At 43.1% G+C, this 25,288-nt stretch overlaps 1 protein-coding gene across 2 annotated transcripts; it reads right to left on the bottom strand.

Moving 5' to 3' along the window:
• Positions 1-4,971: 4,971 nt before the first annotated feature.
• Positions 4,972-24,041, bottom strand: LOC117761119 (proto-oncogene tyrosine-protein kinase Src-like). Of its 2 annotated transcripts, XM_034584742.1 has the most exons (13): positions 23,433-24,040; positions 14,542-14,823; positions 12,910-13,009; positions 11,434-11,451; positions 10,360-10,458; positions 9,963-10,066; positions 7,823-7,972; positions 7,543-7,698; positions 6,789-6,968; positions 6,622-6,698; positions 6,332-6,485; positions 5,955-6,086; positions 4,972-5,564 (listed from the first exon to the last, which is right to left on the bottom strand). In XM_034584742.1, exons 2-13 carry the CDS (start codon positions 14,813-14,815, stop codon positions 5,356-5,358), a joined length of 1,653 nt encoding a protein of 550 aa, XP_034440633.1. In that variant the 5' UTR covers positions 14,816-14,823; positions 23,433-24,040; the 3' UTR covers positions 4,972-5,355. The 2 variants fall into 2 exon arrangements, with proteins under 2 accessions (XP_034440633.1, XP_034440634.1); XM_034584743.1 differs by lacking the exon at positions 11,434-11,451 and having other exon boundaries at positions 23,433-24,041.
• Positions 24,042-25,288: the final 1,247 nt, after the last annotated feature.

The following is a 25,288-nucleotide window of genomic DNA, read 5'->3' as shown; positions in this document are numbered from 1 at the left end:
AGATAAGCACGATACTTTCTATTTCCCCACTGGTTAATATTTGTTCGCGTAATATTACAACTTGATCATGTTTTTATTTTTCCAGAAGGATTCTTACAATTTAAATCTGGTGTTACTGAAACCAGAACCCCGCTGGGCTTCTGTCTGTTTCTTCTGGATCCATCTGACGACCAGCGAGCCAGAACATCGGTGAAGTCCACAGTTGCTGATGAAGATCTCAAATCACTATAAAAGCAAAATAAATATATTGTTGGCTCAAAGTAAAATATAAGGATTTTTTTATCTGACTTCTGTTTTCTGTTGAAAATGTGTGTTTCAAAAGCTGATGTGTTTTTGTTTAATTTTCAGATATTTTTCATTTGCATCTGTTCTGAGACTAGTATGTTTTAAATGTTCTTATCTGTGCTTTTATTTTGCACACTGACATTGGGGCAACCTCTATTGAATTCCCTTTGTTTGCCATTTTTCATCATTTCACCAGAGGGTGTTGAATTTAATCGTTAACTTTCTTTTGGACCATAGTTGTGACTTCTGTTGCTCTTTCGCCAACCACCATCAAAATTCACGAAATAGTCTGCGGCTGAGAAAAGTGTTCACTAATGATTTTTCTGTGAAGGTCGTTGATTGACAGTCACGATGCTGGAAATAGGAAACAGAGACTTGGCCAAAACCATCATTTCACAGTTACGGGTCATTTAGCAGCAAATGGCTCTGATATCTTCTCCTGCGCCGCCTGTGTGCCAGGGAGCGTTTGAAAGAGAAGGGCAACCTGCACCATTAGAAAAACAAAACACCACTATTATCCAACTTCTCTCCGGGGTTGCCATGCTCCTGTCACTGTAATGAGATGAAAACAAACAGTAACTGTAGCTCTCGGCATGTGTGTGTGTGTGTGTGTGTGTGCACGTGCAGACACGCTATATTCTTTTGTGTATCTACATTACTTTCTTGTCTGGTATCAATGGCAGTCACTTAGAGAGTGTGCGTCAGTGTGTTTACTGTTTTCACAGATGGAGCTCTGACACTGTCTGGATAACTGAGATAAATGACTCGTGCTGCGGCTCAGCAGATGGGAAAAACAACACACACACACACACACACACACACATTTCCATGGACACGTATGAACACCCAGGCACTGCATGAACACAGTTATTAATTGATCTGTTTGGGCATCAATTAATTGCAATTTGGCACCGACATTAGATCAACACGCCCGCTCATTAACACAGACTGTGTCTTGTTGGAAATCAAACACAGCTTAAATGTTTTTGCTCCTGATCACAGCAAAAGCACAAACCGCAGGAAAGAGTAGCTCCTCATTAGTTTGGGGGAACGTCAGCTGCCGATTGGCTCAGTGCGGCCTCTGATTCAAGCCAATAACAGGCAGAACTCATCTGTGATCAATTAACAGCAGCAGTAACTTTCAGAGTTTTTGTTTTTTTACATAAAGCAGCAGAGAGAGGGAACAGTGTGCCAGTGAGGTCATCCGTATGTAATGAACTTTAAACTACAGCCCGGTGTCATGAGAGGGAGTTCGTGAAAAATGTGTCACTGGTCATCATCCATCACACTTTCTGTAAATGACTTGCAAAGGTCAGGGTTGTTTAGTGGAGGCTGCCGCAGCAGGTGGGTTCTAATCTGCTGCTGCTGCTGGTCTGGGGCTGAACTTGTCCTCCTCCTCCTCCTCCACTGAGTGTCCTCAGTACTCCTGACAAATACTGCCCCCATGTGGGCAACAACACCTCAGCCGCTCTGCATGAGGTCAAGGCCTGACTGTCTCACCCTCAATCTAAATGTTCCTGATTTACTGTCCTGTCATCTGAGCCAGTTTCCCTGATGTTGGAAAACCTCGTACAGTGTGTATCATGTATATAATATAGTCCAGGATAACTTTCCCTGGTGTTTACACAGTGAGCAATCTGACACAAAATGTTCTCATTTTAAAAAGAGGATCTAAAAGTCACAAATGAACTTTTCCCTTAATATCCCAGTCACCCAGGCAACTTAAACAATGATGATCTGTCACATGCTCAAAGACAACTGACACTTCATCCCCTTATGGTTTCAGTTCTTCACTTTAGCAGAAAAGAAGCCGTGCTCAGTTCTCATGACTTCAACTGTTCATACAAGATCCAGCTGCTCTCAGCGCTTCAGTTTCAGCTGATATTGTTTTTAAGTTGATGGACGTTAAGAGATTTTTTCCTTTCAGCCTCCCACTTCAGCAGAGCTCAAATTTCATCACCTTTCAGTGATTCTTAACCATTTCAACTTTTTTAGTCCTCTTACTAAAACTTTCCCTTCAACAATCTCAACTTCTCTGATTATTTCAACTTTTCAGCAAGTTTTCTTCAGAATAGTCAACTTTTAATCATAAGACTTAATTTGAATCTTTGAAATTCTGCCTTTAAGTGTCGTAATAATTCCGTTAATGTCGACCCTCTCGTCTCACGCTCACTTCTCTAAACTCGTTGCTCTGCGAGGACGTGACTCATCCCTGTGGCCCTGTGATGTTTCCAGGTTGAAGGACAGCACACACACCAGCACACACTCTTATCAAAACACATTTGAAATATAATTTATTGCACAACATAAGATCAACATAAAGTGGCACGATACCCATTTCAATCCCGTTACATCAGAAAAAAAAAGAAGACAAAAGTTCTTACAAAATGCTCACACCTTCGCTTTAAGATCATCGTTTTTTTGACTTAAGAACAAAATGGCCATAAAATTGCAAGATCAGACCAAACTGCATAGATTTATAAAAAAATAAACAAGAAAAGAAAGGCCGAGACATTTAAATATGGCACAATCAGACCTTGGCTACTCATACTTGTCATGAGCCCGTCCACTTCCACATTGTCCCAGTGACTTACAGGCGGTTCAGTGCATTGGAACAAACAGGGGGGGGGGGGGGGGGGGGGGGGGTTCCCAATTCAAAAGAGGAAAACACTTTTTATTATTTTAGAAACATACGTGTCAAACCCAATTTTTAAATTGTCTTTTAGCAGATATAGAGATTTCAAACAGGGTATGATTTTATATTATTAAGTCCAATATTTGAAAAAATTAAATAAAAACATTCCATAAGCCTCATTTACAGTCGCGTCTTATTATTATGAAAACGTTTTGGGAGCAGGCGTGCGTCACTGTAAAAACGTCAGAGTGGAGGTGCAATTAAACAAGAACTGTACAAAAACAAATTACATGATCGTCACAGTCATTTTTAGATACTATTTACATCTTTGACTTCATTTTTCATCTCGTACAACAGCCCAAACTCACTTTGTCACTGTGGCTTCAGAGTCATACACGTTACTGATTAATGGCCGTCGTCTTTCATCATCGTTTCGGGGGTTTTGCTGCACGTGGGCCATCCTCTCTCTCTTATTGCTGCATGACTCGTGTTTTGTGTCTTAATATTATTTGTTGGTATTAATCTATAATCAGATCTACTGTTTCTGCATCAACTACGTCATAAAACCAAACCACCATGAAATGTGTGACACTCAACATAAATACCTGCCATTAGAAAGTGGCGTACATGGAAAATCAACCTTAAAGAGCTACAGTATGTACAGTATGAGTGAGAACTGGCAGCAGTGGATATCAATACAAAATTAAAATCGGAAGTTGATGGCAAAAATTTTCCTAAGTCTGTTTATATGATCCCCTCACCTCACCTGGACCTTGAGTTAAAGGAAACATACACATGTAGATGTACATTACAGCATAAATACAAACCCAGCCAGTGGTCAAGAGATAAAACGGCACAAAAGCATGCTAACTGGTTTCAAAATCAACTCTCATAGCAAGTCATAAGCACAGCTTTTATTAGGGTTACCTGATTAAAGTTTTACAGTTTCATTGGGGGCAGCCTGGTTGCATATTTTTTATGGTCGTAACAGCTGGGAAGTGAATAAAAACCTTCAGCGAACAGTGTCAGGTTGATCCGTCCTGTCTGCTCACGAACACAACGTGTCCTGGGGAAATGGTGCAAAGTTTAAAAACCCAAACAAGCCAGTTGATAGTAAAACAGTATATACATGGACAGCAGTAAAGAAATGTGATTCGTTTGGCACAGAACACAGCAGGCTCGCACTCGCAGGGTTTTCCCGTCTTGAGCCGAGTCTAATAATAGGAATCGGTTTCGGTGGCCGTGTCAGCGTCTTAGTGGGTCACATGAATGTTTGATGGCCGATTTACGCCTCCGAGGAAATGAGCTGGGATCTGTTAAAAACCGCTCTGCACCGCCGACACAACAGTGCCGATTATTTTCAAGGAAACTTTCCAGTTAAATCGAGATCAATTAACTACAAGCATTCAAACGCTAAATCGATTTGAATCATCGCCGTGGTTTGGATCCAGGAGGCCACAACGCCTGTTCAGCACGTGTCAAGAAAAACATGGAGTAAACGAGAGATAAAGACCCAAAGTTTTATTGAAATTTAAACCAATTTCCAGCGTAACAGCACCTGCCTGTAGAGTAAATGTATCCTGGAACTACCGTGATAGTTAGTGGTTCTTACAAACTCCTCGATACATAATCGGAGGAAAACAAAGAGAGAACAGGAACTTGAATCTGCTACTGACCCACACGTGAAACCAGGACGTTTATTATCCGAGTAAACATAAATAAAGATGCAAAGAAGAGTTCCAGAGCTGAGTTATTTGGAGACACTTTGAAGAAGCAGCACTTGGAAAACTGGAGAGAGAGATACTGAAAGTCAGACAGAAATAGAGAGAGGCAGAAAGGAGATAAGGGACGTTTTAAGAGAGACTGACTTTCCTTTGGCACCTGAGCCTCAGCGGCAGTGCTCTTCTGTGGGGGGAGACGGGACCGGACGAGGGTAAGAAGACGCGACAGAAGAGCGAAAGAGGGAGGTGTCGTTAAACAGCTCATGCTCGGCAGAAATATCCTCCCTGGGCCTTCTCTCTTCAGCAGGAGGCTTCCTCTCCTTTCCCCCTCTTGCTCCGTCCTGATTCGGTTCCTCCCACATCAGTGGCACCTTTCAAAAAACAAACAAACACATAACCGCTAGTGTAGTCCCTCAATCGAATCAGAGCTTTTGTCCAGCAGGAGTTCTCCTCTTACAGCTACAGGAGAACCTAAAGTAAACAGTGAGTGCTTTCAGGGAGGAGGTTCTCCGGGTTCTTCTGCAGCAGCACGGAGGGGATTTTTCTGTCAGTGCTTCTCTCGGTTTTGCTTCCACAGAAGAATCTCAAGTTCCTCCCAGCTGAGTTTCACAGGCTCGGATCCTCTCACAGGCTTTCCTCTGAGGTCGGTTAGTGCAGATCGTTCTGTGTGGAGGTTCCCCCCCCCCCCCCTCGGGTTCGGTTCAGTGTGTGGTTCTATAGGTTCTCCCCAGGCTGATACTGGGGTTCTGTGGAGGTGAAGTAGTCCTCTAGGAAGCCCTGCAGGTACTCGAACGTCGGCCTCTCCTCCGGGTCCTTCCTCCAGCAGGAGAGCATGAGCTCGTGTAAGGAGCTGGGACACTCTGCCGGGCAGGGCATCCTGTAGCCGCGCTCCACCTGGTCCAGCACCTCACGGTTCACCATTCCTGCAGAAAGGAACAGGAAGTGAGATTTAGAGGAAGACGGAACCTGTTCTTTAAAAATAAAATCAATATTTGATGGATGAAATTAGCAAAACACCAATATTAAATGATCTATTCTGTAGTTTTTGTCATTTTTAGGGCTGCAGCTAAGTCTTCATTAATTATACATTGAAGAATTGATATTCTTCCATCTATAATTTATCAGAACACAGTGAAAATATCAGAGAGTTCAAAACTCAAATATTCCTTCTACGATCACATAAGATTAAAATAATCGCAACAAATCCTCATATTTCAGATTCTAGATCCGCTTGTTCTATCCAAGAAACTCTTGTTTGAGTGGGTAGCTGTTTGGTTTTATTACATGTCTTGGTTGGTTGGTGGACACGTTACCTGGATAGGGGACTCTGCCTTTAGTTGCCAGCTCTGTGAGCAGCACACCAAAGGACCAGACGTCTGACTTGATGGTGAAGCGACCGTACAGAGCTGCCTCTGGTGCCGTCCATTTGATTGGGAACTTAGCTCCTAAAGGGTCAAAATGATAAAAATAATAGAAAATGGTTACAAGTGAGTAAAGTTTAAATGCAACATGCTGCAGAAAACAGATTTCAACTTCCTTACTTATCATTTTGAATCTATCACCAAACGTGTGTGTGCGTTGTAGTATCAAAAATCATGTCAGTTTAGATTTTCTACTACGTGTCTTTTCAGCTTCATATTCACAGAATCTTAAGACTGATCCTCTGTGGAAAGAGGCAGCGTGGACTCACCTTGTCTTGCTGTGTACTCATTGTCTTCGATGAGTCTTGCCAGACCAAAGTCGGCCACTTTACACACCAGGTTTTCTCCCACCAGGATGTTGGCGGCGCGCAGATCTCTGTGGACGTAGTTCATCCTCTCCACGTACGCCATGCCCGCAGCAATCTGGACGGGCCGAGGGAGGAGAGAGATTTTATATTGATATTAAGAATTATCAAGGATTTTAGTGTGTGAATTCTGGGTGGTTTTATGGGGCAGAGCACAATAAACTATAAAGTCACAGAAACTTGTGTAATTTTACCTGAGCGGACATGTCAACCAGCTGAGGCAGACGAAGCATCTTCCCTGCATCCCCTTTAAGGAAGTCCAATAAGCTCCCTGTGAACGTATGACCAGAATTAGAGTATTAAGAAAATGTTATACGACTACAAAACCAGATATGTTGGCCACCACTGAATTCTGCATCACCTTGGCTCATGTACTCTGTCACGATGTAGATGGGCTCCTCGGACACCACGGCGTACAGCTGGACCAACTTCTCGTGCCGAAGCTTCTTCATGACCTGTGCTTCCTGCAGAAAGGCCTCGGGAGACATGGTGCCGGGCTTCAGGGTCTTGATGGCTACTCGCGTCGTACCGTTCCACGTACCTGTGAGGAAACAGTGTTATTAAGTTCAGCGTGCAACTTCTTTAATAAAGCTCTTGAACTCCTCATGTCATAATATAGACTTAAAGGAGCAGTTTGGTACCTTCCTCAAATTTGCCCTTTGATACAATAAGCAGCTGGTTGGCTTAGCTTAGCGTAAAGACTGGAAACAGGGGGAAACAGCTAGCCTGGCTGGGTCCAGTGGTATTAATGTTATCTTACTCAGCCTATTTAATCTGTACAAAAACCTAAAAGTAAAATAAACAGTTCAGAGGTTTGACCCAGACTAACACTAAATATTTTACTCGGGATCATTAGAGGAGGTAGTACTGTGCAGATCTTATACTAGTTTCATATTTAACAAACACACAATCTTCTCATCTCCACCAGGAAGCAAATAACGCCCTAAATATCAAACCATTCATTTAATTTAAGGAATACTATCCTTTACCAGGATTTCCCTCAATAATAAACTTTAAGAAAAGTGCAATCCATCTTTTTGTTTTGTACATTCAATGTATGAGCTGTTAGAGGGGGGTTTAATTCCCGTAGGAAGGGGAAAGTGTGGAGCACTAACCCATCCAGACTTCTCCAAAGCAGCCCTGTCCCAGTTTAAGGTCGAGGCGGAGCGACTCGCGGGGGATCTCCCAGGCGTCCCTGGCCAGCCCCTGGGTCTGAGGTTTGGCCACTGGACACACGTCTGAGAGAGCGTGGCACAGCCCATCGGAGTGCTCTGACAAAGGGAGGAGAATGAGAGAGGAAGGGCGGGGTTAGAGCGGCAGTGTTTTTAAACGGTTAAACATCGCAGATATTGACATTTGTGAGCTGCTGTAAAGTGCCCGTGTCTGATTACTCACTGCGGTAGTGGAAGACTAGCTGCTGTAGGCTGGTGAACTGGGTGCGGGAGGTGATGTAGAAACCGCCGCTATCCAGCTTCCTGATCTTGTAATGTTTAACATTCAGGCCTTTGGTGTTGTCATAATCCAGCACTGACAGGCAATATGCCCCTGAAGAAGGAGGACAGACGGAGACAGGTTAGAACAATAAAAGCAGGAGTATCTCGGCCTGTGCGACAGCTGCTCTCTGGAGTTTTCCTAGCAGCTGTGCTGGGCTGTCGGCCCCTCGGGACCCTGAAGTTCAGCTAAGACTTCATGTCCTTGTACATGGCTCAACGCTAAGTCAACTCTGAGTTTACCAAGTTTTGTACAGAACATTTTCATAAAACTACATTTAAAAAACAAGAAATGAGAAAATGACATAATAAAGTAATCATATTCCATCAGAAAGTAATGATTGAAAATAAAACCTTACTACTTACAAAAAAATCGAACTTGCAAAAATGTGTTTTTTAAAGAGGTGGTTCCAGAGTAAAGAGAAAATTAAGTAGTTTTACTGCCTCATGGTCATTATCCTCCATCAACCACTCAAATTTCAAAGCAGCTAAACCATCAATCTACAACTTCTCTGCAAACAGACTTTCATGACTGAAGCAAACAAAAATATAAATTACTATATTACACCTGAATTGAAATATTCTCCCATGATTTTCTGAATCTGTGTTGACTAGAGGACCTTCACGCTTTGTATGGACCCAACAACAACAACATTAACTTTATGACATTTTCTGTTTATATATGCGAGATGAGGTCCTCTAACATTTTCCATTAACGATAACTAAAAGCAGTGGGTCACGACTTGTGTTCTTGTATCCTAATCTAACATGATCTATACACTTTAAGCAACATATGACCTGCAGGCCTCAGCTCATCCATCACACTGTCAATCTCACATCTAATACACTGACATCTAATACTGGACACATGCTGACGCCATCACTCCTACTGCCAGAGCTCCTCCTTCTCCCCCCCCCGAGCCTCCCACTTTCCTTCGAGTCTCCCCTTTTACTGTTATACCCGCTCTGTATATGCCTCTCCTCCCCTCTCAGTGTGTGTGTGTGTGTGTTGAGAGAAGAGGGACTCAAAGCCGGGGGGAAATCCAGCACCCTCCTTGGCTGACCTAGTTCTGGCAGTGATTCACCCCTCTCCATTCACAAGCCCCCAGTCCACTCTCCCTTTTTCCCCACACTTCCTCCAAAACAAGCCCCCTACCGAGTCCACCTATGTCACAGGGACCAGCTCTCACTCTCAAAGAAAGACGTAAATCTCTGCCACAAGCACAGTGGGTGAAAGTTACCAAATGGCTTAATTATGAGAATACTGCCTGGTAAATTAAGTCCCTGAAGAACTTGTTTCAAAGGAGGATCACATCCGCTGCACGGAGAAAGCTCCCGGGACGCCGAGGAAGTGACAAGACTTCCTGTGAGTGCAAAATAAAATGTTCCAGTTTTGTATTCATCATGTTGTGTAATGAGAATTGTGTTGGATAATGCATGCGTTTGCTAACAACACGATATTTTTACAAGATCATTATTTTACAGCTTGATTAGTGCTGCAACAAAAAAACTGTTCTACAGGATTTTTTCACTTCTAACAATTTCATTTATGTGTTAAAAGAAAAGCTTAAAATACTTTAACCATTTCTCAGACCCCATAGGTGATGACTACTAGTCACAAACATTAAGATATTTAATAAACTGGCAATTTTGCATTAGAAATGACAGAAACAACAAGTTATCAAAAGAGTCTTTCAGTTGACGCGTCTATTGCAGCTTTGAATTTGACTCCCACTGACAATATACACAACTTCCATCTTTCCATTATCGTTACTGCTTCTCCTTTCAGGGTTCCCTGAATCTAACCAAAGTTACATAGAGCAACAGAAGACACCATTCTCTCTATTGCAAGTCAGTGAACCATCTAAATGATCTTTGAAGCTGTTTGAAGGTAAAATAACTTCAACGTTATTTTTTAATACTTCTCAAAATAGCTGAGAGTCCCAGATGAAATAATATGTATGAACAGACAGTGAGAAAGGCAGAGGAGCCAATAGAACCAGCTTGTTAACAACAGTGGACTCTGCGGGATGTGAACCTCTCACCTTTAGTGGTCTCGCTCTCCCTGACCAAGAAGGTTCCTCGTCTGTTCTGCAGGTTCAGAAGGAGCCGCTCTGAATCCCGACGAGTGATCTTCCCAAAGTACCACCTGCAAAAGTGGGCCACGGAGAACAAGATCAGTGAGAGGCTACTACTGTGCGTCTGGAGCAGTCAGAGAGAGACACACTTAGACGAATGTACAGGACGGAACATATGCGAGGACAGCGTCTCTATACTCTTTATATTAGCTTGTAGACAGAGCCTTGTTTTCTGTCTGTCATCATAATGCAAAGTCAGAAAAACTGCATTTAGGTTTTACACTGACAATGACTTTAAATCTCTGTAGGGAAGAAAAACTGCAGAACAAAGTGTGAGAGTGAGACAAGGAGGAGGGTAATGTACTCTTCTGCTTGGATGGAGTCGGACGGAGCCACGTAGTTGCTGGGGATATAACCGCTCTCGCCCGTCGTCAGGGAGCGAGCGAGCCACCAGTCCCCTTCTCTGAAAGAAAGAGAGAGAGAGAGAGAGAGAGAAAGACCAAAGACAGTGAATAACAAACAGAAAACTGACAGGAGATACAGTTACTATTTCTTAGTTTAATCATCTGACAATTTAAGACACTGAAACATATAACACTGTTGTTCTCATGCTTATTTTTAACTGACAACAAATTCATCAAAAATGCCAAAACCACTACTACTACAGACACTGACCTCCCTGTCATGTCAGCGGATTAAATCCCAAACCAACTGGTTCCTACTTAAGATGTAAATCTTTCAAATTGACTCAGAAATATATAGTTTACATTTTTGTAAAAAAGGCTCCAGTGACTAACTTTGAGCCAAAGTTACTCAAACAAGAGTAAATGCTGAGGAAAATGTACATCACCAAAACAGGGTATGTGTGATAAATTAAAAACAAACTAATATATTAATATTATTATCATTATAATTATTATCTGGCTTGAAACCAGAATCACCAGTTTGCCGCTTGATCTTTTCTCTGGATTTGTTGCCAATAAGAAAATTCAGGACATTAGCAGTCTCCTTTAAATATTATTTTAATATCTACACAACAGGACGATTCACATTTGACACGTCTCAGGGAGAAAGTCTATATCTGAGAAAAGTTTATACTTAAGACCAACATTGTTCTTTACAAAAACAGGAGACATTTCAAAATTGGTGTTTTACAAAATGCAGATTTCTTTCCACATCATAAAGCGCAGTGATGTGAGGAAAAACAGATTGTTAAGAGAGGAAGTGGACAGACACATGCAACCTTTTATTCCACATGTGGTCCCCCCAGCTCACATTTTAGGCCTTAAACTGTATATCCAGATTTATTAATGCACCAAATCACTCCCCAATTCATCATAGTTACGCTACGAGCTTGACCAGACAAATCCGTGCAGCAGCAGAGGGACTGTGAACAAAAGGTTGCAGAAGATTTCTTATTGCATTAAGTATTACTGACCTGAAGCTGTACTTTTTCCTAGGAGAAACCATGAAGCATGAGAAAGAAAGAGAGGGGGGAGAGATAACAGACACAGCAGACACATCAAAACACGGCAAGGAGACGCGGCGAAGGCAAAGCAGCACAGAGAGAGTGGAGGAGCCGGATGTGGGACGACACAGCGGGGCTGCACAAACTGCAGGCTTTTCTAACTTTTAACTTTCATTTGTAATATTTCTTTCAATTCCACAATAGAAGCGTCTTATTTATTTTGCATGAATGATCAATTCCTCACATCATGGGGGGATTTCTTCTGGACTCACTGACACAGTCTCACTCAACATTTCTTCATGCTTTGTAATGTAGACGTCCTGTTTCATTGTTGAATATTAATGAAAGATGAATTCATTATGTTTTTCCAGCCCTGCTGTGTAGTCCCACACTATATGTGTATTAAAAAAAACAGCAGACCAGACTTTGGCAGGTTATGGAAAGAGTGCAGAGGAAAAGACAAAACAAAAACACCATTGTTCTGATTTTAAACAAGTGTGTGTGCGAGTTAGGCTGTGGACGCTTCCACTTGGAAACAAATGCACACGTCTTTTTTATTTGAGTGAAATCTATGTTCCATTTCTTCGGGGACATGAGTGGAAATATTGCTATGATTTACATTAAGTGTCTCAGGCTACATCCATACAACTATTATTTTCCACACTCAAACACCTGAAGACAGTATATGCGCGTGTATGTGCTGGTGTACACAGGAAGCATTTGGTGGTTGGTTGCAGAAATGTCGCAGGTTGCTGGAATAACAGCTTGTCTCCTACGCGTGTCAGCAGTTGCATCATTTTTAACAGCTGTTGGCGAAGACAAATTTACTTTACTCTACAAATTCTCCGTGTTCTGCACTGCAGCCGAGACCAAAGCTGGTTGTCATGTGATAGCAGCCTGACAAATCAGTGAAGGCTACGTCATGACTGAAAAGACCCAAATCAGCAAACAGCAAAGTGTCTACATCGTTTTCCAAACATCTCAGTTTCTGCCCGTCCTGCCCGACTAAAACGCAGGAGTTTTTGTGTACGATCTTTCCCGGAGTTTTCGAGCTAAAACAGGGCCACCATGTGTTTCTCAACTTCTGTTTTAGCGGCTCTAAAACTAGAAGTGTGGACTCCAGGCGAATCTGTAGCCGAGTTGATGCGTTTTCAGATGAAATCATGGTGTGGAATGCAGCCCCAGTGATTATGATGACGACAGTTGTCCTGCGAATGTGTCTGCACTGCTTTCGTCAACAGATGGGAAGAATCAGAGTCTGGCGTCTGCGTTGCTCCACAGCTACCGACTGACTCCCACTGTGTTCATTCACATACACGATTCTGCAAGCTCACATGTGCGTTGACAAATCTGCTCATTTAGATTTTTGTGAAGTAGTGGCATCAGAGAGAGAGAGAGAGAGAAAGAGAGAGAGAGCGAGAGAGACACAGACGACGTGATTCTTACGTGTTGTTGACAATCTGCAGCCTGTCGCCTTTCCTAAAGGTCAGATCAGACGCTGTCCGTGACTCATAGTCATACAACGCCACAAATGTAGTGACACCTCCTGCAGGAAACAACACAAATACACACAAACATGGGAGGAATATATATAATTAGGGAACAATGTAATTTAAGACAATGGAACTTCCCTTTTTCTGCTCCTATTCACGTTTAACTTCCATAATCCAGCTTTAACAATTCAAGTCAGGCCCTTGATAATAATTTGCTCCATCCACTGTAACGCTATAAATCTATTCCGCCGACGCTCCATATCTGTATGAAACTATTTGCCAAACCTTAATGAGAAATATCGACGTTCAGACTTGCTTGTGACCGATCGTCCGTGAAGGACAGAGCCATCATATCAAAGGTTTTCCATTTTCTGTGCAGCTTTCTCCCCCTTCCTTATAATGAACCTGTGATCTGAACCTGGGAACACTCCAGCTAATCATCGATCGGGTCATTACATGCACGGCAGGAAGAGGCGGCCAGCAGAGCCGCTGCCGATGCACCAGCAGCATCTCCGCTCTCCAGCTAGGGGCAACATTAACCTCAACCATCTGGCCGGTCTAGACACATCAGAGCTAACAGACTTCAAAGTCCAAGAGGAGGTTTTAAAGTCTGTTTGACGGCTGATGGTGGGAAAAAGAAACAACTTTCCGATATCGCTCTGTGATAATGTAACTCACTGTGAATCCTTGTCTTAGATGTTGGTCTCTTTTCTAACCGAAAGCAGGTCTACGGGCTGACTCTGAGATAAGTCATGATTGCTTTGGTTATAATTTGTTACTGAAGAAGCAGCTCAACATTTTTCTTGCCAAGAGTTAAATGAGAAGATTGATACCACATCTGTGTGTTAGATGAAGCTGGAGCGAGGTAACAGCTCAGCACAAAGTGACTGGGAATGGAAACAACCCGCCTGCCTCCGTCTAAAGGTAAAAAAAACAAGTCACACAGATTAGACGCGTGAGATAAAGCATGAGGAGTTTCCAGCTCTTTACACTAAACTCACCGGTTGCTGTAGCTTCATATTAACCACACAGACATGACAGTGGTATCTATCTTCTTATCTGACTCTCAACAAGAATACACACAGATGTATATCCCAAAATGTGGAACTATTTTAAAGAGCATTGGCACCATTTACAGTCCCACTCTTTGTTCCTTAAAATGACATATTTAAAAGGTTTGTCACAAAGAAAATTCCCCTCATGGACTAAAATAGTTTAAATGTTCTACACCTTCCATTCTCATTTCGCCCTCACAGCTGTTGAGGAGACTTTTCCAGCTACTGAGCTCCACCCACAAGTTACCAGGATTGGTTTCTTAGGTTTGAGACATCACAAACACCTGCTGTTTGTATTCCATTTTTTCCCAGCCTGTTTACTGCAGTTTTAAGGTGGAAATATATGGTGTTGACTGCTAATTTCAAACAAAATGTCTTTTTTCATATAAAAGACCCAAGGGGGATATTTTCAGCATGTTTAAAAACTTGATTTTCACAGGAGGGAGACTTATAAATGTCAAACTCAAGAATAGAACAGTTATTTTCTTTAGTATGTCCAAACTTAACCAATCTCACAACATGTCCCTTACCTGCCAGAGGTCCCCTCTGGGGCGAGGTGATGGTGCCCGTGTGGTCCACTCCTCCGAAAAGAGCCAGCTCAGGAGTGTTTGTCGGCGCGTGGTGGTGCTGCCCTGGATGCCCCCGCCTCCCCGTCCCGACCGCAGGGCTCCTGTTGGGGGTTTGCGTCTGCTGGGAGGGGCCCAGGTGGTGGAAGCGCCCGCTGTCTGAGCCAGTGCCGATGGTGCCATCCAGGCTCATGGAGCGCTGGCCCGGCTCCTTGGGCTTGCTCTTGCCCGCCCCCATGTGCAGACCTGGGACAAGAGCCAGAGATGAGTACGACTGCAATACTTTAATTCCCAGTGGATGAGAACAAGGCGTCTTTTGCATCGTTAATATCTTTGTGTGGTTGCCAAAGAAGACTGAAATGATTAGTCGACTGACAGAATAATAACCGCCAACTCTTTTTTAAATTTATTATATGATAACATCCATTTGTGTTTTTTCCAAAGCAATAACATACCTTTAACTTCTCCAATATGAAAATCTGATGCTTCTCTGCTTTATGTCTATGTTATTTAAATATTTTTAGATTTTTGTGATGGTTTGCCGGACACCTTATGATCAATAACAAAACTAATAGTTAATTGCGCACTAATTTAATAACTTTTGTCACAAAATCACAACTTTTCTTATTAAAAAGAAACTGCCTGATTGTGCCGAGTTTTGTGTTTTACAAAACTCAACTAACCACTGCCATTTTTTCATTGACCTTTCTTAATGAAAAAAGTCCCCGGAGCAGCGCGTGCTCTGAGCCTCGCACTCATCTCTGGAGCCTCATCCAGTCCTTGGAGCCGTTCCAGCTTCGGTTAGAAACGTTTAGCATGCAAATACTCAGAGAACAGGACACCTCGAACCAGTCGACACACATACATTCAAGGTCACTCCTATCTGTTGATTCAATCTGCTCTGAATCAATAAGCATCTGCGAAGGAAAACAAAGCTTCAAACCAAAGAGGCCTGGTGCGGGTGAACCGACGCGACAGTAACAGTTTGGTCTCCTGCTGATAATTGCTGTATACGGCCGCCGAATACGTCGTATTGTGAGCTGATAAATGCAACAAGTCAAGAGCGCACTGTCATCAAGAGCCCAGACAAAGACAAACATGCTCAGACAGTCAAGTGCAGCCACAGAAAGCTGGAGTGTCCACACACCAAGTCCAATCCTCCCCCCCCAAGGCCCTGGAGAGTGACTCACTGTGAGGCTGGCAACCTCAGGCCAGCTGAAACACAGACGGTCACACACACATGAAACAGCCTTGTTCCTGTAGGAAGACAGGCAGTCTCACTTCCAGACAGAGGGTATTCGCCATATATGTAGATGTGTGCGTCTGTGAGTGTGTGTTTATGTGCTTGTGTGTGAGCAGCTGTTCCTCCGTCTTTGGGAAACAAGACTCTATCGCACACCAACGCCCGGCCACAGTTGCGTCTCACATCCTTTTTCCAACACATGCATGTGTCGGAGAGTTTCCAACACACTTGCGTGAGTCTGATCGAAAAGGACGCGGAGAGCGAAGAACACATGAGGAGAAAGGAACTGGCAGTGGCTGGAAAAAGACCGTGTGGGTGGTTGTTGTTGTGTACTGCACGGACAGCTGAGGCTTAGTGGGTGTTTTAAGTGTAATGTGCAACCAGAACATAATTACACAGGTACGGGGATTCTCAGAGATACAGAAGGATCCCACTGCGGAGGAGTGTGGGCGTGTAAGCTGCCCAGAGTGTGCGTGAGCGCGCACGAGCACGAGAGATGTCAAACACACACGTACAGTCATGCAAGCTTTGATTCAACCCTTGCCAGTATGAAATCTGGCTCACCGGGGGGTTAACGTATCCCATGGTGCAACACTGAGTCACACAGAGAAAGGCCTGCAGGAAAAGACGGACAGGACTGAGTGAACCGAGTGACCAGTGAACTGCTTCTGCCTCTCGTGTCTACCAGCTCGCTGAGGATCCAGGAGAGCCCAGACGAGTGCAAGACAAAACACGATGAAAAACATTGGGATTACAGCCTTAGCAGATTCAAAGCAGTAATGGAGGCACTTATGCAACAGATATATTTAGCAGCCCACGTAGTCAATATATGCAAACAAACAGATACTGGAGGTGCTGGAATCTGAGGAAAAAAAACCGATGATCGTCTTCAAACAGCCAATGCTGCTTAAAAACTAACTACTGATGTGCATTTTCTTTTTAGGGGATTAAATGTCTATACATGCAGTTCAACCACCGATTAAATTTAGAAGAGACAAACAAATCAGCTGATATCCAACTGAATGTCAAGTTACTTCAATTTGATCTACGCCGACTAATTAGAAGCTCTTCACAGGCTTCCTCCTGACTCCTGCCATTACTGACCCGAAGCTGCATCACAGATCTGCTTAGTGAACTAAAGCAAGTCCAGAGTGCAGAGCTTTAAGAGTCGGCTAAAAGGCAAAGATCGATCAATCAAATTATAATTTCATAAAGCCCATATTCAGAAATCACAATTTGTCCCATAGGGCTTAACAAGCACTCCTGCGAGCCGCTTCCACTTCTCTTTCTTCTTCTATTGTTTGATGCCGTCTCAACTTCGTGCAATTGGATCAGACCGTGATCTGAGCCACCTTTCAGACCTGTTATTTTAGTTTTGACTAAACTGAAAGTAGGCGACAGTACAGTTTCGTCAACATTAAGTCTGGTTGTGTATGATCTTAAGCATCTATAAAACTATGTCTATAAAACATCAGAAAACACTTAAAATGCTCATCACAATTCCCTGAAGCCCAATGTGATGTCTTTAAATGTCTTGTTTTGTCCAACCAACAATCCAGATGCCCAAAATATATATATATTATACTATACTGTAAAGCAGCAAATTCAAAACTTTCTCAACTCAATAATTAATTGATTGATCTATATAGTTTTTGGACAGGGCTAATATCTTCCTCACGGACAGTTCATTATTGCAAGTGTTTGGTCCGACAGGATTAGAGAAGAGACTAATCATCAAGTTCAAGCACACACTGATGAGGAGAGCCAATGCCCCTCGACTGGCTCTGCAAACATATCCTGATACAGTGATAGCGGCACTCGTGTCCTTTGAGAGTCGCAGTGCACACAGTGTCCAACGCTTCCCACTGGCTCTCCTCAGGACGCTGCACTCACAGCAGAATACCCTTGAAAGCCTCAGAGCCTGCATATGTAAACAACAGAGCGGGGCCCCACGCCTCTTCCTAATACGGTGTCAAAGGGCCCTTACATCAAGAAGTGCTAACATGCGAGTCCGTCCAACACGACGAATCGGGGAGAACGAACATGACTAATAAATACCCGATAAATAAAAAAAATGAGATATTGTAAAATCTGATTAAAATGTAATAATATAAATATGAGGAATGGGAGATGAAGTGAGATTTCAATTGCTTATGAGTTGTTCCATCCAAAAAGGAGCACGGAGGAATGTGGGGGAACCAGATTGCACCACAGCGCTATACGGCTGCCAGACACTGCAACAAGAACAGGCACCTGAGCAGTGGGAGGCCAGGATGAGGGGAAGGAAGCGAGGAGGAGGATGGAGCGGGGGGTGAAGGGGGGTGGTGGTGGTGTGTGAAGGGGGTGAAGGGGCAACAAAGGCCTTTTTTTCTGGTTTCCACGCATTTAAATCGAAATCTTATTTCAAAAGGAAAAAAGTTGTTTTGACCCTGATAAATCATAAATTCTTAAGTCTTAAATCCTAATGATCACAATGACTGATTTCATTTGATTGATGCATATTTGAAATTTTTCTGCTAATAATTATTTCTAAATTGATTTCTTATCATTTAAAGCTACATGTGAATCATTTCTGGTGAGAAAGGTGCAGTAAAAATAAAGTTCTGCATGATATTTAATGATATGATAACACACAGATTTGCTGATCATGTGAATTACAGCTGTGCCTTGTTGTTCATGAAAAACAGCCCAAAAATAATCATTCATGATGAAAACAAAACTATATAAAAATTCACGATCCACTGAGAATCCACAATTAACTTCATATAGGCCGCACGCTGACATTTATAAAAAGGTGAAGAATCTGGAGGGGAGGGACAAGATTTTGGGGCCGGAAGCCTCCTGGTTTCTAGTTCACGTTAGAGTAGGTTTTGGTCGTCTGCAGGTAAACACTCCAGTGTGGAGAGCTAATTGGGTATCGAGAAGCGTTGACATTCAAGGTATCAGTATCGACTACAATATCGTGACAATACCGATGTTATCGTTCTATATTGCGTCTCCTCTCGAACTAAACCCAGAATATGAACAAGTGAGTGAATCCAGCTCCTGTAAGAGTCACTGCTCTGCAGCGAGCAGCACAGGTAGCTGCAGTGTTGTCAGGTTCACAGGAACAACTGTTCTGGATTCGATTAGAGAGAGTGTCTCTGCTCAGACAAGTTTTGAAATGTTAACTTGATTTACTGAGGTGAGTCAGTCTGTTCTACTGCAGAGCAGAGGGACATCTCATCAGAGACACCTGTAACCGTGGTAACAACAAGAAGACGGAGACAAGTGTAGCCTCCAAATACATCGAAGACAACAATGAAAAAGCTATGTAGGAAAATGAGTCTGGATTTTGATAAAACTTTGATATGTGACAAAAAAATAACAAAATTCAATTGACTTATATTTGAACAGAATGCAATTTTATCAAAAGACATGAGGTCAACACTAAAATGAAAACCAGCTGAACGATGATAAATAGAGGCTCAGCTCAAAAGCTGTTCTCTGAGTGGTTTGTACCTCAGAACCTGGAGAGCACTTCAATATCCGCACTACATTTATCACTAACCTGTGTCTCTCTTACAGTCTCAGTGTTGACCGAGTGCTATAAAATCTATAAAACTGTCTCGCCACGTGAAGTGAATACACAGGAAAACACTGTGGAGAGGAGGGGTAGTGTAAGGGCCACAAGCAGAGATGCCTGACAGGAATGAAAGTTAACAAATCAGGCAAGTCCGAAAACACCTTTCAGAGGAACCACGCTATTCTCATTATGTGTCATTTGTATATGTGCTGCAATCTGCCCTTTGGAAAATGACACAAACCCACACTGTCATTTCAAATCTGATTCCTGATTTATAAAAGGATCAGTTTGAAGGTTTAAAGTGATACATAAACAACACTCACGTGTCCATATGTACACAAAAACTGTTTGTAGTCACGACAATTCATCCTGTGCATATAAACCCTAAAGAGATCCCGTTTATTACCTCCGCCAAAGAGGTTGTGTTTTCGCCAGGGTTACGCAAGCACTACCCAATGGATTTCAACAAAACTTGGTAGAAGGATGGATCATGAGCCGAGAAAGTACCCATTAAATCACAATGCGAGATAGGGAGTTTTTTACATCATCACCCATTTCCCAGGAAATGACTCATAAGTCTTGATGGAAAGAATCAAAGTATATTTAGAGGACTGATCTCAACGAGTGTGTGAAATTTGGTGCAGCATGATTGAATTGAAGGGGACTGGTGGGCCCTTGGTGGAGCTACGTGCTCTACTGAGAGTCATTCAAGTTGTGTTTCCAATGCAAGTGATCTCAGAATCCACAGTTCTGGCTCAGTGTAGAAATATGTTGTTCAGCCAAATAATAATAATCTTTGACCGTCTGATTTTACCAGATGAAGTGGTTTTTCTACCACAGTCACAATCTTTTCATGAATGCTGGCCGCACGGAGAAGGACGTGGCAAGATCTGTCCAGACTGAAATATCTCAACAACTGCTGCATTGACAATACTGACATTTTTAACAGACATTAATTATGACTACATGATCTGGATAATTACACTAAGCTGTTTGTGTTTGGCTCCAGCCCCTCAGCTAACCCTAGCCCCTCAAAAGGATAAGCTGTACAGATATATGATGGATGGAAAACATGGTAAACATTACACCTGTGAGACATTAGCAAGACAGCAGCTGCTGACTCACAGTTTCAGGAAAACAAAGAAGAACTGCAACTTTGGAAAACCCCCTTAGACTAACTCAGACGGCTGATGAAACAAATCAGTTCGACTAGAATCTGCTCTTTTTTCCCACAGAATGAGGATCGTGGATTTTATCTTGTCAGAGGGGAATCTCTTCATAGCAAACATGGACACCGACAGACATGACCGAGGGAGAAAATTAGGGTTAACATGTGAGTGCGGTTGTAAGACAGACTTGAATAACAATGGATGTTGCGTGCTCCAGGGCGTAACGTCTTTACCTCAGGCCTCCCAATCATCTGCTGACTTATCTATGAGGAAATGATCTTGTTGTATAATAGAAACTGGAGGAACAATTAGCCTCGATGCTGAAGATCCATCCATCCATCATCTATACTGCTTAACCTTTCGAGGGTGCCAGAGGGAGTTGGAGTCGATCCCAGCGGACATTGGGCGAGAGGCGGGTACACACTGGACAGGTCGTCAGCATATTGCAACGCCAGACAATCATTCACACTCACATTCACACCTTCAATGTAGAATTTGTCATTAATCTTACACTACTCTGCATGTCTTTGGACTGTGGGAGGAAATCGGAGTACCAAGAGAAAACCCACACAAACACGCAGAGAACATGCAAACTCCACACAGAGAGACATGGGATTCGAACCTGAAGGCGACAGTGCTAACCACCGGGCCCGATGCTAAAGATCCATACTGTAATTGTTCCCAAATTCTTCTTCAAATTGTTGTTTAAATGCATCTTCAATCAAAGGATAATGTTATGATGAAACGTTCCCAACCATGATTCTATTTCCTCACATCTCCTCTGCCTGGTCAACATTTGTGCTCCTCCATCTGGGGCCGAGCACACTATAGCCGCACATTTCTGCTGAGGCACATGAGCACATTTGGCCATGACAAACCTCACTGAGTCACAACAGACGGTAACAGTTGCCACTGTGCTGCGGAGAGCGAAGGAGTTCCAGCCAATGTTTCAGTCAAATGGGAAAATTACAGTTTGCCCAGGGGAGGGGAGGCGAGGGAGGAGGAGGAGCGACGACGGAACGACGGCTCCCTCAAGATCAAAATGAAAGGAAATGTGCACATTAGCATCACTGTCCCATCCTGCTATCTGCTGATGATAACATGAAGCAGCACAGTCCACATACATGTTTCATACGCACATCCTCTATAAATAGCCAGAGTCGGAGGGACGGAATGGGCAGTGGATTGAGAGAAAAGGGCCAAAGAGAAAAACAATGCAGTCCCTTTAACTATCAAATCTCGTCCCATCTGAGTCTCGTCCGGTCTGTCTCCCCAAATCTTTCCGTTAACCCCTCGGAGCCCGTTTGAAGCTGTTCCACCTCACGTTCGCTCGTCCTCAGTGACAAACACACAGATGACACGTGAGAGGAAGAAGAAGAAGAGGAGGAGGAGGAGGAGGAGGAGGAGGAGAGGAGGGGGGGATTGTGGCATTCAGCTGATAAAAACACACATCCGTTTGCTGTCTATCTTTCACTGGGGGCTCCGGCTGCAAATGATCCAGGCTCTGGGAAATGGCTGCTACAGCTGTGATTGATGCTATGGAGGAGGGCAGAGGTGGCACGTTCTAATATATATTCATGGGAATTTCATTAATAACAGCACATGATCTATATTAAATTCACAGGCAGCATTTCTTTGTGGTTTATGGGATATTAGAATAAATTGAAGGTAATATGCATTATTCTCGCAGCCTGTCTTACAAGTGAAGCAAATTACATCTGCAACAATTAATTAATTTATCAAACGGTCAATCAACAGATCAGTGACACTTTTGAGGAGTAACTGCTTCCTGTTTTCTTTTTTTCACGGTAGTAAACATATATTATTGTGGGGGTTTCTAACTGAAAGAAAAACAGGACATATGGAGATGTAACCTTGAGGACCTGTAATGAGCCATTTCCCGTATATCTGTGACCTTTGTATGGATTAAACATTTAATCAGGACAACACTTGGTGGATGGATCAATAAAGAAAATGGTCTTGAGCTGCTGGGAAGACCAACACTGTCCTGGGAAAGGCAACACTGTATTTTTACCCACTACACTACAGAAACTAGGGAATTAGGATGTTTTTCTCGTGCTGTATCTTCTCAGTCCAGTTGTAGAGATCCAGTGTTGATCTTCCCCATGTTTGTGTGACTTAATCCAACCTGAATCCACAGCCATATGGAAATGAGCTGGAACATGCCCCAAGCTCCAAACCAGCAGTGAATAGATTAGCCACATAATTTAAATGCTATTTCCACGGGATTAAAAACACCAGTTGTTGTCAGCAAAGCAGCTTTTTTTTTTTCAAAAGAGACACAAGGGGTGGGGTGGGGATGTGCCTGTGCCAGAGAAGCAGCTGTCAGGATGATAAAGGAAGGGAATGAATCATAATAATAACAATAATAATACAAATATTTTAAAAAAGATGGGAAAAACATCCACGGTTTCTCCAAAAAGGATCCACGTTAGGTGCGTAAACGTGGATTTGTGAATGGGGAGCGAGGACTGAGAGGCGACAATGCTGCTGCATGTGCGGCCTGATGAATCAAAACAGGTGCTGCTACAGCTCCATTTTGAATTTCGATGGATTGTTGGTCTTCTCATTTGTCCGCGCGGTCCAATTTAAAGCGAGCGGGATTCAGGATGGGTTTGGTTTTAAACGCGTGAGGCCGGAGGATGCTTTGTATTTCGGCGTGTCGCGGGGGTCCGAGGTAAATCCTCCGCGACACTGGCACAAACGTGAGTGAGTGAGTGGCCTGTGCAACAATGAGACCCAGCGTGAGGAGGGGGCTCCAGACTGGGAAATACGCAGCATATAAACCAGTATAGAACCCCCCCACCCCCAACCCCCCCAGGTGGGAAATGATGAAGAAATGTCTCTGCTCACTCACCTTTGACGCGTCCGGAGGTTCAGCCCGAGCACCGGAGACGCGCAGCGAGGAACCGGGTTAGATCGGTGTGGCTGCGCTCATGAGACGGAGCGGGGAATGGAAGCGGGCGGCCAGTTGCTGTGGAAACCTCGGACCGGCCACGAATCCCATTTAGCGGATTCCGGCTGAATCGCAGGAGGAGGAAGAGGAGAAGGAGGAGAAAGAGGAGGAGGTCATGGTAGAAGCCGTGTTCGGGAGCAAAGGGCTCAGCTGCCAGGCGGCTGCGGTGGAGGGGCCGGACAAACACCGGACCGACGGCGGAGCGAGAGAGCGGGCGAGCGGCCCCGTGCAGCTGGGAAGAGTCGGTGGAGCCGTGGGTTCATGCGCCGCAGCAGGAGGGATGGTGGATGGAAGAAGAGGAGGAAGAAGATGAAGAAGGAGAAGACACGGCTCGTTGGGAGAAAACCACGGGATCGTGCATCACTGGAAGCAAATATGACGAGTCTGGGCTTTTTTTTTTTACGCTGTTTACGCAGCGGTGGTGGGAGTCAGGGGGATTCACGTCGCCTTGCGTAACTCGACGCCACCACGGAGTAGTAGACGAATAAAAACATAATAAACACTTTAATAAAAAATCATAAAAATCATCTCCGCTCGTATTGTTTCATTGTTACTGAACTAATAACAACACGCCTCGTTTCACCAGGACACTTAGTGGAAAGGTCAATCGGTTGCTAAGCGACAAGCACATCGCTTTGAAGAGTTACGTTGGCTTTGACGTCCACGTTCGGATTCTGAGGCTACGCGACGTGTTTAGGGCTTTTTCTACTCACATGAAACAACTTCAATTAACGTGAAAAAACATTTTGAAGCTGTTCATGAAATAATTATAAGGCCAATTGATATTTTTCGAATAAAATGTTAATTATTGAATTAGCTGATAAAGCTTCAAAATAATTTTCCAATGGGTTCGAGTGTTAATCAGCTAATAACGATTGATGGTTGGGACTACTCACTTGAGACAACTTGAATTAAAGTGAAACATTTTTTTTGAAGCTGTTACGAAAAATCAGTTAGCGAAACAATTATAAGTTTTAATTCAAAAATATCAATTATACTTAATATTTTTCGAATAAAATGCTAATTGTTGACAGTATTGGAGGAGCGTGAATTAGGATCGCAACAAATATTTACTTTAATTGACGATTAACCTTCTGTTGTGTATTTTTTTCGATGTAATGTCTAAAAGTATATATTTTTTAAATACGATGACTTTGTTTTGTTAGGAGAGGTTTTCACTTTGAAATGACAAAAATTGTCATGTTTTTGTTGTTTGACAAATTTTTACATTACAAGTCATTTGGCAGATGCTTTTATCCCAAGCCACTTACAATTAGTGCATTCAACAGCTAAGAGATACCTTTTATCTTGCACAAGGACACTTCAGCATGCAGATGGGGAAGACTGAGGATTGGACAAATGACCTTCTGGTTGGAGGACAACCACTCTATCACCGCATCTATTGCCATAGACTCCCATGACATTATTTTTGGTGTTGATTGTGTCACTTCATATATACGGTTCATACTTAAGTCTGATCAGGTTTTTTGAGGCATATACTGGCAAACTAGGCAAACAACATAAACATAAAACCCACACAGTTGGATTACTCTCACCTTTCGCTCCATCTTGGATTATGTACCAATAGAGTGTGTTATGAATTGCTTAATATTGTGTAAATTTAAACAAACATCAGTTTATTTATAAAACATGGTTCTCTGGTGCAAAAAAACACAACTTTACAACAAAGTCGAGATATATTCTGCCATTCAAAAGAAGTATGTTATAAGGACAGGACACAATCCTATTCCACATCA

The sequence above is a fragment of the Hippoglossus hippoglossus genome, chromosome 5, assembly GCF_009819705.1.
Source record: "Hippoglossus hippoglossus isolate fHipHip1 chromosome 5, fHipHip1.pri, whole genome shotgun sequence".
Lineage (NCBI taxonomy): Eukaryota > Metazoa > Chordata > Actinopteri > Pleuronectiformes > Pleuronectidae > Hippoglossus > Hippoglossus hippoglossus.
Note: the sequence above shows the minus strand (reverse complement) of the source record. Positions and strands in the feature narration are given on the sequence as shown.